The 19,079-nt window shown below is 34.1% G+C and overlaps 2 protein-coding genes across 2 annotated transcripts; one reads left to right on the plus strand and one right to left on the minus strand.

Moving 5' to 3' along the window:
* Positions 1–513: 513 nt before the first annotated feature.
* On the minus strand, positions 514–9,444 carry CLUP02_04086 (uncharacterized protein; the record flags this gene model as incomplete). The annotated part of the gene is made up of 2 exons (XM_049283103.1): positions 514–552; positions 9,235–9,444. The coding sequence occupies 2 exons, from the start codon at positions 9,442–9,444 to the stop codon at positions 514–516; spliced, it is 249 nt and encodes an 82-aa protein (XP_049140246.1).
* A 28-nt stretch (positions 9,445–9,472) lies between these two features.
* CLUP02_04087 (cyclopentanone 1,2-monooxygenase) lies at positions 9,473–11,122 on the plus strand (the record flags this gene model as incomplete). The annotated part of the gene is made up of 5 exons (XM_049283104.1): positions 9,473–9,502; positions 9,718–10,059; positions 10,158–10,500; positions 10,588–10,803; positions 10,863–11,122. The coding sequence occupies 5 exons, from the start codon at positions 9,473–9,475 to the stop codon at positions 11,120–11,122; spliced, it is 1,191 nt and encodes a 396-aa protein (XP_049140247.1).
* Between the last annotated feature and the right edge of the window lie 7,957 nt (positions 11,123–19,079).

Raw genomic sequence — 19,079 nt, forward strand, 5'->3', positions numbered from 1 at the left:
TAGATATATACTCCGAAATAGATATTATTAGCACTAGGCTCGTAACCTACTTAGGGTTAACCCCGGCTACTACCATAGCTCCCTCATTAAGGGACTTCTAGGGTAAAGCCGTAGGCTAGGGGAAAGCCTACTAGTTAACGCTCTTCCTTATTAACTACTATAAGTAGCTAAAGAAGATTCGGTAACTATTCGCCGCAGTTAATAAGGATAAAAGAATAGTAGACCTCTTATTATCGTAACTATTAATAGGCTAAGAGGGCATTCGTATTAACATAGCGACGAATACATAGTCGTACGAGCCTATCTTAGTTACCGAACTAGAGGTAATAGCTCGCGATATCGTTAAGAATCGCGAGAGGGTATATATATTATATATCGCTATTATAAGAAATATCGCGGGGGTAACGGAGACTAAACTATAAGGGGGTCTACTACCAGAACTTCAATTAGAAATAAAGACGTTCGATAAGTAATTAATAAAGGGACCGCAGTTATATAGCGGGGCAAAATACTCTATCGACCTAGTTCCGGGTACCAAACCACCATATAGTCCTATCTATCCGTTAAGCAAAAAATAACTCAATAAGCTTCGCGCGTATATCGCTAAGAACCTAGCGAACGGTCGTATTATACTTTCGGTTAATAAGGCTAGGGTACCGATCCTCTTCGTACTAAAAAAGGACGGCATACTACGCCTCTACGTAAACTACCGCGGGCTAAATAGGGTAACCGTAAAGAATCGATACCTACTACCGCTTATCGGTAAGCTCCTAGATAGGCTTCGCAGAGCGAAATAGATCTTAAAAATAGATATTAGAAATACCTACTACTATATCTAAATTAAAAAAGAAGACCGATAGAAAATAGCGTTCCGGAACCGATACGGTTACTTTAAGTATACTATTATACCTTTTAGGCTAACGAACGCACCCGCAACGTTCTAAGCGTATATTTACCGAGCGCTCGCCGACCTACTAAATACTTATTACATAGTATATATAGACGATTTAATAATCTACTTAATAACAAAGGAGTAGCATACGGAAGATATTAAAAAGGTCCTCCGACGTCTACGTTTATACGGGCTTTTTACTAAACTATTAAAGTGCTCGTTCTATTAAAAGAGGGTCGAGTTCCTAAGTTATATTATTATATTAGAAGGAATCGAGATTAACTCGTCGCGAGTGCGAACGATCGCTAACTAAAAGGCGCCAGAGTCTATTAGGGATATCTAAGTATTCCTAGGGTTCTATAACTTCTATCGGAAGTTTATTACTAAATACTCGGGCATCGTTATACCGATAATAGCATTACTAAAAACAGAAAAGGGGTAGATAAGGGACTTCTAGTAGACTAAGGAAGTAGACGAGGCGTTTAATTAGCTAAAGGTCGCTTTTACCTCGGTAACCGTACTTACGTATTAGAACCTATAATATATTATACGGGTAGAAACCGACGCTTTGGTTAAAGCTATCGCGGTAATCTTATTATAGTAGGCTAATAAAAAATAGCGACCTATTGCTTATTAGTCGCAGAAGCTTACGGATACGGAGTAGCGATAGGCTACGGGCTAATAAAAACTACTCGCTATAATAAAAAGGCTAGAGTACTAGGCTTACTACCTCTAGGGCCTTTTATAAAAGTTTATAGTCCTAACGGACCACTAGGTACTTAAGGGAGTAATTGGCGTACCGGCGCAGGACCTTTAGGGAAGGCTCGCGAGGTAGGTATATAAACTATTAGTATTTAACTTTAACTTAGAACACCGGCTAGGGAAAACGAACCCGGCGGACGGTCTATTTAGAAGGCTAGATTATATAGAGGGGGAAATGCTTTATAAGGACGTCCTCCCTACGCTAGCTTAGAAGCTACGTCTTATTAGCGAACTACCGCCCAACGTCCGGCAAAGGATAATTAGCTTAAAAAGATAAAATAATACTACTAAGGTATACGTTTAAGTAGTTAAGGCCTCCTTTCGCAATCCCGGCTAGATATTAGCTAGCTCTAAGGACGGGGAATCCTCTCCCCTATATTAGTAGCGTATTACAGGGCGCACTAATAAAATAATAATAGTTACTACTATAACGACTCGAGGTAAAAAAATAAAAGAGTTATTAGCGAACGCTCGTCGACGGTCTAGTAAGGATAAAGAGGAGTTAAATAGAGCTAGGGTTATTATATTAGAATAGCACATCCCACGCCCCGTTATAAAAGAGCTTATAAGGGGCGAAACGGTATTCGCTTTCCGTCTCTCGCTAGAGATTAAGGAGCTTATTAGAGGACTATAGGCTAAAAACGAGTTCTATATATTATAATCGGTAAGAGTTCGTACTACGGCCGGCGAGCTAAGAGCATATTCGCTTAATAAATAGGGTATACTATTTTTTAAAAAAAGACTCGTTATTCTTTAGGTAGAGTCTCTTCGGATAGAGATCTTTTACTAATATTACGACGACTATAGGGTAGGTTATATAAGAGCTACGAAAACTCTCGAGCTAATCTAAAGGAAGTTCTATTAAGAAGATATTTAACGAGATATCTAGGAATACGTTAAGAACTATAAGCATTGTTTAAGAGTTATAACCCTAAGATATAAGCCGTACGGGTAGCTATAGTTATTATTACTACCCTTATACCTATTCTAGGAAATATTTATAGACTTTATTACGGGGCTATTACCGAGCGCTCGTAGTAACGGCGCAGAGTACGATAGTATTATAATTATTATCTATTACATAATAAAATTTGCGAAGTTCCTACCCACCGTTAAGATACTTAACGTAGCACAAATAGTAAGCATCTTATACCGGGAGGTCGAATATAAGTTCGGTACGCTTAAAAGTATTATTACGGATAAAGATAAGCTCTTTATAAGCGTATTTTAAAAAAAGTTCGCTAAGGAACGGGTAATACGTCGCCGACTATTTACCGCGTACTACTTATAAACGGACGGCTAAATAGAGCGAACCTATTAGATATTAGAAAAATATCTAAGGATCTATGCTAAGGGCTCGCCGAATAGGTAAGTAGCGTAGCTAGAGGAGGCCGAGTTTATATATAATAATAGTTAATACTTTACTATAAAAGTATCCCCGTATATAGTACTATACGGCTACTACCCTAGGTACGTTAAATATATGCCTAATTATAAGGCTATAGTCTAGGGGGTTTGGGAAAGGGTTTAGAAAATTAGGGAGATTAGGGCCTAGGCTACGCGAGCGTGGGCATAAGCCTCTAAGAGCTAAGTAGCTTATTATAATAGAAGATATACCCTAAAGGAGTTTAATTATAGAGAGGTCGTTGGCCTATTAATAAAGAACATACGATTTAAGAATAATAAACTAGCGCCGAGATATATTAAAGTAGCAATAGCTAAAAGGGTAGAGAAATAGGCTTACCGAGTATATTTACTAGAGTAGTATCGGAGAATATATAATATTTTCCTAGTTTCCTAGCTTAAGCTATAGGGAAATTGCCGAACGGTCGGTAATTAGATAGCGAATCTCCTAGAATTAGAGGACGAGTAAGACGTTTAAGAAGTTAAAAAAATCGTCGCGATATAAGGCGAGGGAGGAAACTTACGATATCTCGTTAAATAGGCTAGGTAGCTTATTAAGTATAATACGTAGGAGCCTATTAAGTATCTTAAAGGGGTAGCGGAAGTAGTTAATAGATTCGAACGCTATAAGAAAAGGGTATATATAAAATAGGATAATAAACGTTAAGTTCGCGGCAAAAGGTTACTAAAGATAAGTTAATTAATAATATACTATAGAACCCTTTTTATCTAGCCTAGCGCAATCCTTAAAAAAAAGATATAGTATTATAACCCTTAGCAATACGTTACTAAGAGATCGCTAAGATCTAGCTACGTAGGGGGAGTAACTTATATAATACTAGCGGTAGTAGTAGCGGCTTTAGTATATACTTCTAAAGCTTAATAATCGGTAATAGTAGTCCGCTTAGTAAGCGAGAAGCGGGGAGGCTTTATATGCGTACTTAGCTAATTACTTAGAGTAAGGCCGTTAACCTTATTAATATTATAACGGGTAAGAGAGAGGCGGTCGAAGTTGCGCAGAGTATTATATATATTAGTAATAGCGGTTCGTAGAGCGTTCGCTACCTAGTCGCTATTAGAGGCTATAATAAGAGGTATAATAGGAGCTATAATAAGAGGCATAACGGGAGCTATAATAAGAGGTATAACGGGAGCTATAATAAGAGGCGGAGTAGGAGGCGAAGTAGGGGCCGTAACGCTATTATTATTAGCGACGGGTCGGGGACGGGGGACGTTATCCGAGGCGACGCTCTCGTAGTCCTAGTTAAGCTAAGGGACCTTAGTAATATTAATATTCGTAAGGAACTTAGTAACGTCGAACTACTTATTACGACCCGTAGCTTTAACCTTAGTACGAGTAATAGCCTCGTCGAGCCGTTGCAGAGCCTTTGCTTAGAGCGAGAAGAGCGTAATACTAGCCTTATTAAGATCTAGAGCAATATAACTAAGGGCTAGGGTACCCTCGTTTATACTAAAGAGAGCGTCGCGGGTAGGGGTTAGCGAGTTATCGACGTTAAAGTAGCGGCGCTTATTATAACGCTAAAAAAGAGAATTCTCTAAGTTACTACTAAGCTCCTTAGATTCGGTATCCTCGCGCTAGGTCTTATTAGACTTAAACCCGAAGTCGTCCCGCTCGTCGTTACTATTAGGAACATAGTTAGTAATAAGAGTACGCTTCTTAATAAGAGTCCGAGTCTCGGGACCGCGGGAAATAGGGGTAGCGCTATATATAGTAACGGTATAAGTAGGCACCTTATTTACTAAGAACTTAGCGACGCGTTTACAAAAAGTAAAGAAAGTAAGAAACTCTTAGATACGTATAATAATAACGCCCTTAGGAGTCTTTTTATAGTACTAAGCTAGAGCGTCGAGGTTACTTCGTAGAGCGGTCGTACGGCTATTATTACGAAGGTAAGCTAGCTAGAGGCGACTAAGGTAGGAGATAATCTTAGTCTTATTATTAGTATTAAGGATACTAGCCTAAGAAGAGAAATCTAAGTTAGTAAAAAAAAAATTCGCCGAACGATTGCCGACAACTTACCATAATCGAGATTAATAAGTTTAGATACTCGTAGTTAGTAGCGAGCTCTTAGAGAGTAGCCTGTTTAAAATAGACCTTTTTTGCTTTATTACTTACTAATAGGTTAGTAATATAGGCGGCTACTTTCTCTTACGCGCTAGTAATATAGCTAAAAGCGTAAAAAACGCGGCCGCGCTTATAGGAGTTAAGGCTACCCTACTCCTCGGTATCGCAGAACTTTATAAGGGTATTCTAAGTAAACTAGGCGGCGCTATATAGCTCCTCGAGAACCTAAGAGATATCGTTAGCTAATATTTCGGTAACGGATTAGCGAGGACTCGACGACTTATAGCAGAACACTTCTTTTTATTAATTTAATAAATAACATACTTAGCGACGTAAGCGCCGGCGATATAGATAAGCTCGTCGATATTACGATATAAACTAGCTAAGTAGCGTATATAGGGAGCACCGCTATAGAGATTGCGAAAGCCCTTCTTAGGATTATACTTTATATTAAGTATATCTTAGATACGTAAAATAGTAGATATTTTGGTAGATACTTAGCGATAGTATAGTAAGAGAGTCGTAATTAAGAAACGATACGGAATTAGAATATCGTAAGAAGAAAAGTATAGTTATATAAGAAAGAATTCGTAGAACGGTCGCCGAATAGAAAGAGGGAAGAAAAAATAAACACGCGACTCGTAACGGATAAAAAATTTTTTACTATAATCGATAGCCTAGTAATAATAATAACCGCGAGGTTAAGCGGGCTCTTATATATTACGACGGTTAGAATATTTTATTACGAATATATATTACTAACCTAGTAACTAGTCGGCGCGCTACTGCCGAATAATAATAATAAGGCATCCGTTAGATAAGGAGATAGGAGCAATACCTTGTTCCTAGGTAAAAAAGGATATTATTAACGCCTTACGGAATCTATTACGAATAACGACGTTAATAGCTTTATTATTAGTATTAAAGGAAGATATTACGTAATAACTTTAGGGACTAAAGTTACGTGAGGGGGGAGTAATTATAATAGATTCGGGATGCGGCCGGTAATAGGATGCCGATAACTTAGCGACCGGTGCACGGATCTTATTACGAAAGAACTTTTTAAGAAGCAGAGCCCTTACGAAGGACTCTATAAGCTTTAGTTTTATAATATACCTATACTTATATTATAGCCTCGCTAGTTAAGTGCTCATAGCCTAATCTCTTATATCTTCCTCGGAGTGGTTATTTAACTAATATCTATCCTTTTTATAAATAAAACACTACTTCTTCCGTTACCCTGCTCGCGAGTTAAATCTTTACCTATTTAACGAATTTAGGATTCCCTATTAGCGATTACCGTACCTAGCTTCCTTTCCTTTTTTATTATACGTTCGGTCGACCTAATACTACTAATAAGGGCCGTCGTACGCCTAGAGGTAGGTTTAGTATAGCATTCTCGCCTTAATATTAAAGCTAGATCTTAGCCTCGAGTAGAGCGTCTCGTAGTCTTCGGGTACTTAGTATAGAGTTATTTTCACTTTTAGAACGCGCTAAACTGCGGTATAAAGATATCCGACTTTGCGCTCGTTAGTCCCCTTATTTAGCTAGGTTTTCGCTAGCTTGTTAATTCGATTAATAAGCTCTTTAAAGATTTTTACTTACGATTTACCCTCTATTATCCTAGCTATAGATATAAAAAAAATCGCTCGTAGCTTAAATAGGAGCTCTAGGTTCTTATTATAGGTCTTAAAGCGGCTTCGGATTACGTTAATTATACTAAGAAAGTCGTTTCGATCGAGATTACGTACCGCTTCGTAATAGTAATTAGAGGCTTTGCCTACGAGTACGATATTAACTATTAAATAGTACTAGTATTCCCTAATTCCGACTTTTTCGTAGTAATCGTAAAATATCGTTAGGGTTTCTTATAAGACCTTATACTTCTCCCTAGAGTATAATTTCTTTTTTAGAAAGATCTTTTTAAGGTCTATGAACTACCTCGTATTTGCTACTAGATTTTTAGTATTTATATGCGATCCCTGCGTCGCTACGTATTGTTAGTAATTTCGGGTAGTCTACCTCCTTTCTTATTAGCCGATTAGTACCGAATTTCGTATTAGTAGCGGCAACGAGCTATGGATCGAAATAGGTAGAATTATCGATTATCGTACTTCTAGTACTATATTTTACCTCTATATATCCTTTTGCGACGATAGATTGCTATTAGTAATTATAGGAAGGAAATCTAGGTCGTTTACCCTTTTTTTAAATTCGTTAAAGCGATTATACGCCCTATCGACTTATGCCTAGGTCTATATTACGAATTCCTCTTCCGTAATTATCGCTACTAGGATTTCGTAAGGTTCTTACGATTATAATTACGCTAGTAGTACCCCTCGCCCATAGAGGAATTTATTAACCGCTTTTGCGATTCCTAGGCTTGCGCTTGCGAACTATTTATCTAGCTAATAGCTAAAGTCGTTTGCGATTTTGTAGAATAGGGGTTACCCCTATAGCCCCTTTTTTTTATAAACCTTAGTTAAATAGATTAATACTACGTTAATTTACTCGCCGTTAGGCTAATCCGCGATTCTATATATTTACGTCCCCTAATAATCCGGGTTAATATTTACCTACTTATAAAGGATTAGGATTCTATCTAGGATCGGGTTTTATCCTCTTTTTTTTTACCCTAACTCGCTAAGGGTCGTGCTCTAGCTTATACCCGTATTAGCGGTCGCTAGCGTATTTAATCTTAACAGGAATATATCTAATCCGCGCGCCGGTTATAATAAATCCGTACTTTCGCTACTTAACGAATTTATTAAGGTCTAAGAGATTCCCGCTTCCTCTTACCGTCTCGCTACTACTCTCGTTTTTACTATTTTTAACGATTACTACTACCTTTCTAGATCGCTAGCTATCGTACCTACTAAGATCCTCTTTTTTATTTAATATAAAAGGGTAGGTTTTAGTAGTTCTTTTTAATAATAGTAGCGGTAGACGTTTATATTACCGTAATAAGATATAGTAATTAGTCTCGGGATCTTTACTAGTTACCGATTTTTCGAAATTAGTAATCTTACGCCGTAAGCTAGTATAAAAAGAAGCCCTTTAGTAGCCCTCTAGAGGATTCTTTTCTTTTCCCTCGGATCCTCGTCTTTTTAGCCTTTTTTTAGGCTAATAGTGACTCTAGTAGGAGGTCGTAAGACTACTTTAGGGTAGCCGCCTTCTTCTTAAGTTAATCTCCGAGATCCGTAATATTCTTAACTCGATACTATTAGGACCTCTAAATCCCCTCCTCCCTCATTAGACCGTCCCCTATACTATATTCTTAAGTAACACCCGGGGGGTAGTTAAGGGAGCTACGAAGAGGTCGTCTAAATCGCGGGCTTAAGGGCGTACTTATAAGATCCCCGTAGTAATAGACTTTTCTATATACCGTAGATCTCTTAGCTTAATAACTCCCATAGGGTTACCTTCGTCGCTAAGTAAGAATATCTACGTTTAGAGATCCCCTTTTTTAATTACGTAGTGCTCTTTTATACTATATTATTAAGCCCGTTCGTCGCGCTAGTTAATTAGGCAGGTAGTCGTCGTACGGGGAATTCCTTTTACCGATTTAGCTAGTTAATTTCTAATCGCGGGCCGGCTACGGAAAAGTTATTTAGTAAAAAGGCTACTTAAAGTAACGGTAAAAAACTAGTCGCTTAAGCGGTTCTGTTAATTAACGTAGTTTAATATAATAAACGTCGACCTCTCGTAGGTAGTAAAGGGCTACGATTACTCGATTCCGTGCGGCATTCGAAAATCGCCCCCTTTTTCGTCTACTTCTATAAGGTTAATTAGTATAAATCTCCTATCCCGTACGGTATTAAGAGGTTATCTCTTTTGCGTAATAAGATACCTTACCGATCTACGATAGTAGAATTTAACTACTAATTAATATTAGTATCCCTATTATAGGGTAGTTAGTTCGAACCGTAGTTAATAAAGAGATTAATTAAACTATATAAATATCTACGTAGGTATAAAAAGGAGGTTTTAACCGTAGGTTAGGCTAGCTACGATAATCGTAAATAGGGCCCCCAATTGGCCCCTGCGCAGTTGGCTATATGCCGCGGTCGAATTGGACTTCCAATCCGACATTAGGAGAGCTAGCAAATATGTTATGTCTGAGGGAGAAACTCAGATGAGAGAAAATCATGCAGACGTTGGAGCAGACTCGTTTCCTCAACTCGGAGCATAGGACATGAGGCAAGTCGTAGTAACCTGAGCTAGAGGCATTGTCTATCAGAACCGGAATCAGAGAATCCACGTCTGCCCAAGCACTTCCAAATAGTGGCTCGCTGACCATTCCCACTTCTGGCTAGCTATTATTGGCCATGAGAAGCCCATCTGCTATTACAGGCCAGGTATGATAGGAGCCCAAGAATGGTGTGAGCGGCTGAGTTTGGTCGGCACATAGGGCATTGAGGGGTTTAGCTGAAGAAGATGTTCTCCTAGCCCGGCGCTTCGAGCTCGGACCGTCAACCAGTGTCGTCGAACTCTCACAGCTTTGCGATCCTTGTCGTGATGTAGAGCCAGAGTTCAACCTGAGCATGGGGATCATGGTATTCATTCTGTCCAGCACCATCTCCAGGAACCGGACCGCGTAGTCTGCTCAGGCGTACATCTTTTGAAGCTCGCTCAAGACGTGGAGACATTGATAACGACGGCCAACGTCCAGCTGGTTGACATCACCTCCGATAGCATTGATCTTTATGATCTTCATGAGAACGGTGTCGTCACGGGGTCCGGGGAGTATAAGTTTGACATGATCATCTTTGCTCTAGGCTTTGACGCCGGCACTGGGGCTCTCAGCGAGATAGATGTCAAAGGGTCCCAAGGAAGGTCGCTCAAAAAATGTTGGACATCCAAGGTTGATACTTTCGCTGGTACACTGATCCCCGGGTTCCCCGACATGTTCTTGGTTTGTAGACCCCAAGTGCCTTTCGGGAATATGCCAGTGGTGGTGGGTATTCAGTTGGGATGGATCGGGAAGACCATTCGTTTCATGCGACAGAATAGCTTCTCGAAGATCGACGTCAGGGGGGAGGCGGCGGATGCGTGGAATGCGCATCTCAGGGAGGTTTTCTCCGGTTTGCTCACTTCAAGGACTCCGAGACGCATGAGGCCTGGTTGCTTGAATTGAGTGATGCGGAACGGGGAGAACTTTGGGAAGAGCTTTGGAATCGTGGCGGTCTTAACTTCAATCAGGCGAATTACCGAGACTTTCTCGTTGACGAGAAGCCCAACAGACTCATGTACGACTTCTGGGCAAAGAAGGCCCGCCCGAGAGTCAAGAATCCCGCCAAGGCCGCATTACTTGTACCTGAGAAAGCACCTTTCGCATTTGGGACCAAGAGGAGCAGTCTTGAGTAGGACTGCTAGGAGTGTCTCGATAGAGACACTGTAAGCATCGTTGACCTCAAAGCTACTCCGATACGAGAGTTTACAGAGAGGGGAATTACACGCGAAGACGGATCCGAGCTCGAATTCGACACTATTGTAATGGCGACAGGCTTCGACGCCATGACAGGGAGTCTCACCAAGATGAATATTCAAGGAAGAGATGGCATCACCTTTTCAGACCGGTGGAAAGACGGCGTCTTCACTCATCTGGGACTTTGCTCCAATGGATGCCCTAACCTGTTCATGGTCTACGAGCCTCAGGGTACGTAAGTGCAACACCAAAACCTTTGCTACCTTCCGGCTGTTAACATGTCTTTTAAGCACCCACGGCGTTTAGCAATGGACCTCCATTCATTGAGAGTCAGGTTGACATGATTGCGGAACTTCTTCAGAAGCTCCAGAAAAAGGGTGTCAAGTCCATTGAAGCACAGCGGGATGTCGAGGAGAAGTGGAAGCAGGCAATCCAGGCTGCCAATGGCAAGACCTTAATGCCCTTGACCGACTCGTGGTATAACGGAGCCAACATCCCAGGCAAGAAGAGAGAGCAATTGATTTACCTAGGTGGAGTTGAGAAATATTAAGAGGGATGCCGAGAGGTACTAGCAACTCTAGCAGGGTTCGATATTGTACTTGATGAGGAGAGGAAAGGTTCAATGGTAGTATTATAGTGTTTGAGCCATGTCTTTCTCCTACAAATCGCACTCTGAGTGTTTCTTGGTATCAAGACTTGCTAGAGTGGAGGAAAGAAAGGATTCGGTCACTCCTTAATTCATACACGACTAATAAAATCACGTTACTATTCTAAGGACGCATGCCCTGAGTTAGAATAGGGCGTGGGTTACGGAATGAAAAGGGGTAGCCGCGTCTAGTTATAAGTATACGTAGTAATATACGCCTCTCATGCGCTATAAAGACTTCTATTCTAAAAAGAGGTTTTATCGTTTTTCGGCATCGATCACATTATTTTCTATATATAAGTGAGAAGCGTCATTCCTCAGGTCCCCAGCTCTAGTCGTCTCTTATGTCCTACCAAAATAGATCATAACAAAGGCCCAAAACTCCAAAACTTCAAAAACATACAACACCAGGTATTCGCTGGTCGTTACCGACCTAACTACTAATCCGGCCCTTATTGGCTTTTCTATGGGAGAGCGGACGGGATCCCGAGTTTTCTAATGGGTATGGTTGTATATGATAGTTAAAGCTCGTGATAATGCTCATAGTCCCTATTAGTATCCCTATTACAGGGTAGTTAGTTCGAACCGTAGTTAACGAAGAGATTAAGTGAACTATATAAATATTTACGTAATAAGTATAAAAAGGAGGTTCTAACTATAAGTTAAGCTAGCTATAATAATTATAAATAGGGCCCCTAATTAGCCCCTATATAGTTAGTTATATATTATAATCAAATTAAATTTCTAATCTAATACTAACTTTGTCTTTTTTTTATTAATTTAATTACTATAATTAGAAGTATAATTCGACCTCGGGCCCGTTTATTAAGTCGTCTCCTTTTCCCCCTTTTTTCTACTCTTTTTATATAACTTATCCCTTTATTTATATAATAACTTTTTTATTACTTATAAATTACTCTAATCCCTTATTTAGTATTATTTTCATAAAAGCGTTTACGAGGTTATTTTTATTATTAATTTAACAAATCTCGAGTATCTCGCGCCTTTTATATAATTACTTAAGGGCTATAATATCGATTATAAGCCTCTTTTCTTTTATTATTCCTAATTTAATAAAGTATTCGTATAGTAAATAAGAATTAATATAAATAACTATTAAAATAAATAAAAAGCTAATTCGATTAGTAATCTTCCTTAGCGTTATTAAAATTACGTAAGAGAGGTTAACGCCGTTAACTATACTATAAACCTCTAACGCTAATATACTTCTTATTATTTACTTATTTTTAATTAGTAAGTAATAGATTATATTATTATATATAGTAAATTCGCTCTTACTTATACTCTTATTAACTAGGATAATAATATACCCTAATTACGAAGTAAGGTCGTTATTATTTATAAATAACTTATTAATAAAGACGTAGAGCTTATTAATTATAAAGTCGATTAGGTAATAAACGAGACCTTAATTAAGATTTATTTTTTACTACTTAAGCTACTTATTAAGTACCTTAACGTCTCGTTTAGTTAAATCTATAACCTATACTACCCTAACGTAATTAAAAATTACCTTAAGCTAATAAATACTTATAATATATACTCCTCGCATAAGCTTAGCCTTATACCGCTTTTTAATATTAATTACGTTTAAATTAACGAGGTTAATCTTCTCGCCCTACCCCTTTTATTAAAAAACGACGGTTTCCTTTTTAATTATAAAAATCCCGTTATTAAATACTAAGGGGGTATTTATTATAAGGACCTTTTTTAGCTTTATTATAAAGCCCGCTTTTTAAAGCTCCTTATCCTCCTTTTTTATAAAATTAATATTAAATAGGCTTAATATATTATTAGTTTATATTTTAATAATTCTAAATTAGTCGCTTTTATACTCCGTAACTAGTAAGTACGGGTTATATATAAAAGTAATTATTAATAGTTAATTAATATAAGAATTATAGTAAGTGGCCTATTAATAAGTACCCGATTCTACGAGCCTATATAGTAACTTAAGCACTTTAATAATCGTGCTTTCTAAGTACTTACTAGCCATTTTTTTTAGTAAATAGGCTAGGATTTTCCTTATAAGCCCTATAACTAATTAAGTATAGGCCTAGGTAATATTATAGCTCTAAATCTCGTATCCCTTCTTCCGTAGCGATACTATTAATACTATTATTAATCGTTAGCTATAGCGCTATATAATAAGTAATTATATAAGTAGTATTACTTTTTTAACGTCGTTATACCCCTAAATTACGTATTTAAACTTCTCGTATAGCTAGGGTATTCCTTTCCCTTTAATCTTATAAACTATTTATAATTTAAATATATAGAGGTTTATATATATTTTTAGGTTATATAAGATAAATCAATAGACCCCTCGATTATAAAGAGTATCTACTTTAATAAGATTTAATCCCTTATATAGCTTTTTAATAGTTATAATTACGCCTTCTTTACGTAGTTTAACTGCTAGCTCGAAATTAGCTTTTCTTTTTTATATAAAAAGTATTAATTACCTCGTTATTAGTAATAAATTGCTACGTTAGGGCTTACTATCGTAGTCTTCCGTAATGTCTTATTAGTAGTATTAGTACCCTTTTAGTAATTTCCTTTTCCTCGTTGTTTATTAGTATTATTATAACGATTTCGTCGAGGATAATTTCTTATGCTTTTATTACGGGTTATATAGTTTCCTCTAGCTCTTTTTTTTTTATAAATTAGAAATTACCTCGTTAGGATCTATATAGTACGGTTTAATTACTATAATTAATACTTTAAGTAGCTAGTTATAATCTCTTATAATTATATAAGAGCGCTCGTTAATAAAAATTAACTTATATAGCCTAGCCCACTATTAAGTAATTTTGCGCTATACTTATATATCCGAATTTAGTAATATATTTAAATTACTCTTTATATTAAGCCTATTACGCGTAGTAATTACCTCGTTAACTTATTTTTTTATACTTACCTCGCGCAGTACTTATATTATTTTTTTAATTACTTAGGCTCGTTAACTTATACTTAGTAACGGTAGCGAGGCTAAGGTCGTTCTTAAATATACTCTAAATACTAATAGTATTAATATAAGTCTATTAGGCCCTATAATATCGTTATAGTATTTAAGTACTATCTAAAGGTATTCGTCGTTAATAAAATCCGGATTTTTCTTTTAATAATTTATAATAGATTTAGGATGCGGCTAGTAATAGGACGCTAATAACTTAGTAACTAGTATACGGATCGTATTATAAAAGAACTTTTTAAAAAATAAAGCCCTTATAAAGGACTCTATAAGCTTTAGTTTTATAATATACTTATACTTATATTATAGCCTTATTAATTAAGTACTTATAATCTAATTCTTTGTAATTCTAAAGCTTTTATTTTTATAAAATAATTAGTATAAGTAATAATAAATTATAAAAACGAACGGAACGTTAACGAAATAACGCTTAGTTATTAATAAAAAGCTATTAGTACTAATAAGCTATAGCTATTTAGAGTCGACTATTTAACCCTATTTTATTTAAGAAAACGAGCTTATTATAGGGCGAGTCCTATTTAAATATTAGCGTTTATAAAAGAGCTAAATAAAGAAGATAATCGGGATAGATTACTTTTATAAGTTAGTTACTTTATTAATACCCTAAAGACCTTATTTATTATAAATAGGGCGTTTATTAATAACTAATTACTAAATATACGAGGTTAAGGTATATATAAAGGCGTAAGTAGTACTAAAATAGCTAGTTTAATAGACCTTATAGGCCTAATAATAACCTATTTTTATAAAATAATAAAAATAATAATTAAGAATTGAAACTAAAAATAGTATTAATACGAGGAGCTTGTCTAATAGCTTATTAAGTAGTTAGCGACGCGTTTAGGTTAACGAGAATACGAAAAGCCTCCTTTTTATAATTATAAACTAATTAGAAAAGAGTTTACGAGTACCTAGGTAGTAGACTAGATTATTATTATAAAAATAAGTAAGAAGCTTTATATAAAAAGTATTATAGAATAGTATATTAAATAGGCCCTATTTAAAATATCCCTATTATTATAAACGTAATAATATAATTATAAGAAAAGCTTTTAAGATCCCCTTTTTTAAGGCGACTTTTTAGTATTTATTTATTAATAATACGTAGACCCCGAGACTTAGGAACGGGAATATTATAAAGAGCTAAGGATAAAGAGGTTAAAAGAGGGCTAGACCCCTACTTAGTTCTTTACTAAGTAATTAGTAATCTATTATAACCTAAGTATAAAAGATATAGAGAATTCGAAAATAGAGGTATATTAGTTCTTTTTTAAACTATTATTTTAGTTATAGGACGATTTAATTTATTATAAGGTCTTAATTAAGACAGTACGTAATATAGCTTACGAGGTTAATAAATTATAATTATTAAATTAGTAAAAGGGCAGCGACTAGTTATAGAAGGATAATAAGAAGAGGCTATATCCGTTATTAAAATAACTACGTTAAATATCCCCCTTTTATAAAAAAAAGAGTAGGGAGAGCTTTAAGGGGCTAAGTTCTAAGGACTTATTAAGAATAATATTATAAAAGTTATATAATAAGAGTACTCGTACTAAGCTATTATAAAAGCGTCGTAATAATAATATTAAGTACTTTATATATAATAAAATAGGCTATATATTTAATAAGTACTAAAAAAATAAGTTAAGAAGTAAGGGTAATAATAAGCTAATATACCCCCGATTAAAGCTAACGTTAATAACTATTTAATAAGTTATTACTAAGCTAAGAATTATAAAAGTTAACTTATTAAAAAATAAGTAAGTATAAGTAATATATTTAATATACTTATACTAAGTATTAAGAGGGTACTAATAAGAATAATTACGAAGAGTAAGGTAATAATTTTATAAAATATTACTAAAAGGCTAGTAAAAGTTAATATAAATATATACTCTAAAATAGATATTATTAATACTAAGCTCGTAACTTACTTAGGGTTAACCCCGGCTATTACTATAGCTCCCTCGTTAAAGGATTTTTAAAATAAAACTATAGGCTAGGGGAAAGCTTACTAATTAACGCTCTTTTTTATTAATTATTATAAGTAGTTAAAGAAGATTTAGTAACTATTTACCGTAGTTAATAAGGATAAAAGAATAGTAAACCTTTTATTATTATAACTATTAATAGGCTAAGAAGGTATTCGTATTAATATAGTAACGAATATATAGTTATACGAGCTTATTTTAATTACCGAACTAGAGGTAATAGCTTATAATATTATTAAGAATTACGAAAAAGCGTATATATTATATATTACTATTATAAAAAATATTGTAAGGGTAATAGAGACTAAATTATAAGGGGGTCTATTATTAGAACTTTAATTAAAAATAAAAACGTTTAACGAGTAGTTAGTAAAGGGACCGTAGTTATATAGCGGGATAAAATACTTTATTAACTTAATTCTAAGTACTAAATTACTATATAATCCTATCTATTTATTAAATAAGAAATAATTTAATAAGCTTTGCGTATATATTACTAAGAAATTAGTAAATAGTTATATTATACTTTTAGTTAATAAGGCTAGGGTACTAATTTTTTTATATTAAAAAAGGATAGTACGCTATGCCTCTATATAAACTATTATAAGCTAAATAAAGTAATTATAAAAAGTCGATACTTATTACTACTTATTAGCGAGCTCTTAAATAGGCTTTATAAAGCGAAATAGATCTTAAAAATAGATATTAGGGATACTTATTACTATATCTAAATTAAAAAAGAAAACCAATAGAAAATAGCGTTCTAGAGCTAATACGGTTACTTTAAGTATATTATTATACTTTTTAAGCTAACGAACGTATTTATAACGTTTTAGGTATATATTTACTAAGCGCTCGCCGACTTATTAAATACTTATTATATAGTATATATAAATAATTTAATAATTTACTTAATAATAAAAGAGTAGTATATAAAGGATATTAAAAAGGTCCTTTAACGTTTGCGTTTATATAGGCTTTTTACTAAACTATTAAAATACTCGTTTTATTAAAAAAGGGTTAAGTTCTTAAGTTATGTTATTATATTAAAAAGAATTAAGATTAACTCGTTACGAGTGCGAACGATTACTAATTAGAAGGCGCTAGAGTTTATTAAGGATATCTAAGTATTCTTAGGGTTTTATAACTTTTATTAGAAGTTTATTATTAAATACTTAGGTGTTATTATATTAATAATAATATTACTAAAAATAAAAAAGGGGTAGATAAGGGATTTTTAATAAATTAAGGAAGTAAACGAGGCGTTTAATTAGCTAAAAGTTATTTTTATTTTAGTAACTATACTTATATATTAGAACTTATAACGTATTATATAAATAAAAACCGACGCTTTAGTTAAAGTTATTATAATAATTTTATTATAGTAGGCTAATAAAAAATAGCGACCCGTTACTTATTAATTACGGAAGCTTATAAATACGGAGTAGTAATAGGCTACGGGCTAATAAGAATTACTTATTATAGTAAAAGGGCTAGAGTACTAAGCTTATTATTTTTAGGGCTTTTTATAAAAGTTTATAGTTCTAATAGATTACTAAGTATTTAAAAAAGTAATTAGCGTACTAATATAAGACTTTTAAAAAAGGCTCGCGAGGTAAGTATATAAATTATTAATATTTAATTTTAACTTAGAATACTAACTAGGGAAAACGAACTTAGTAAATAGTCTATTTAAAAAGCTAGATTATATAGAGGGGGAAGTGCTTTATAAAGACGTCCTCCCTACGCTAACCTAAAAGCTACGTTTTATTAATAAATTATTACTTAATATTTAATAAAGGATAATTAGTTTAAAAAAATAAAATAATACTACTAAAGTATATATTTAAGTAGTTAAGGCCTCTTTTTATAATCCTAACTAGATATTAACTAGCTCTAAGGACGGGGAATCCTCTCTCTTATATTAATAATATATTATAGAGTATATTAATAAAATAGTAATAATTATTATTATAACGACTCGAAGTAAAAAAGTAAAAGAGTTATTAATAAACGCTCGTTAATAGTCTAGTAAAAATAAAAAAGAGTTAAATAAAGCTAGGGTTATTATATTAAAATAGTATATCCTACGCCCTATTATAAAGGAGTTTATAAGGGGTAAAACGGTATTTACTTCCTATTTCTTATTAAAAATTAAAAAGCTCGTTAAAGGACTATAAACTAAAAACGAGTTTTATATATTATAATTAATAAGAGTTTGTATTATAATTAGCGAACTAAGAGCATATTTACTTAACGAATAGGGTATACTATTTTTTAAAAAAAGACTTATTATTTTTTAAGTAAAGTCTTTTTAAATAGAGATCTTTTATTAATATTACGACGATTATAGGGTAGGTTATATAAGAGCTATAAAAACTCTTAAGCTAATTTAAAAGAAGTTTTATTAAGAAGATATTTAACGAGATATTTAAAAATACGTTAAGAATTATAAGTATTATTTAGGAATTATAACCCTAAGATATAAGCCGTACGGGTAGCTATAGTTATTATTACTACCCTTATACTTATTCTAAAAAATATTTATAAACTTTATTACGGGGCTATTATTAAGCACTCGTAATAATAATATAAAGTATAATAGTATTTTAGTTATTATTTATTATATAATAAAGTTTACGAAGTTCTTATTTATTATTAAGATATTTAATATAGTATAAATAGTAAGTATCCTATATTAAGAGGTCGAATATAAGTTTAGTATACTTAAAAGCATTATTATAAATAGAGATAAGCTTTTTATAAGCGCATTTTAAAAAGAGTTTACTAAGGAACGGGCGATATATTACCGACTATTTACTACGTATTACTTATAAACGGACGGCTAAAC

The sequence above is a fragment of the Colletotrichum lupini genome, chromosome 2 (assembly GCF_023278565.1).
Source record: "Colletotrichum lupini chromosome 2, complete sequence".
NCBI lineage: Eukaryota > Fungi > Ascomycota > Sordariomycetes > Glomerellales > Glomerellaceae > Colletotrichum > Colletotrichum lupini.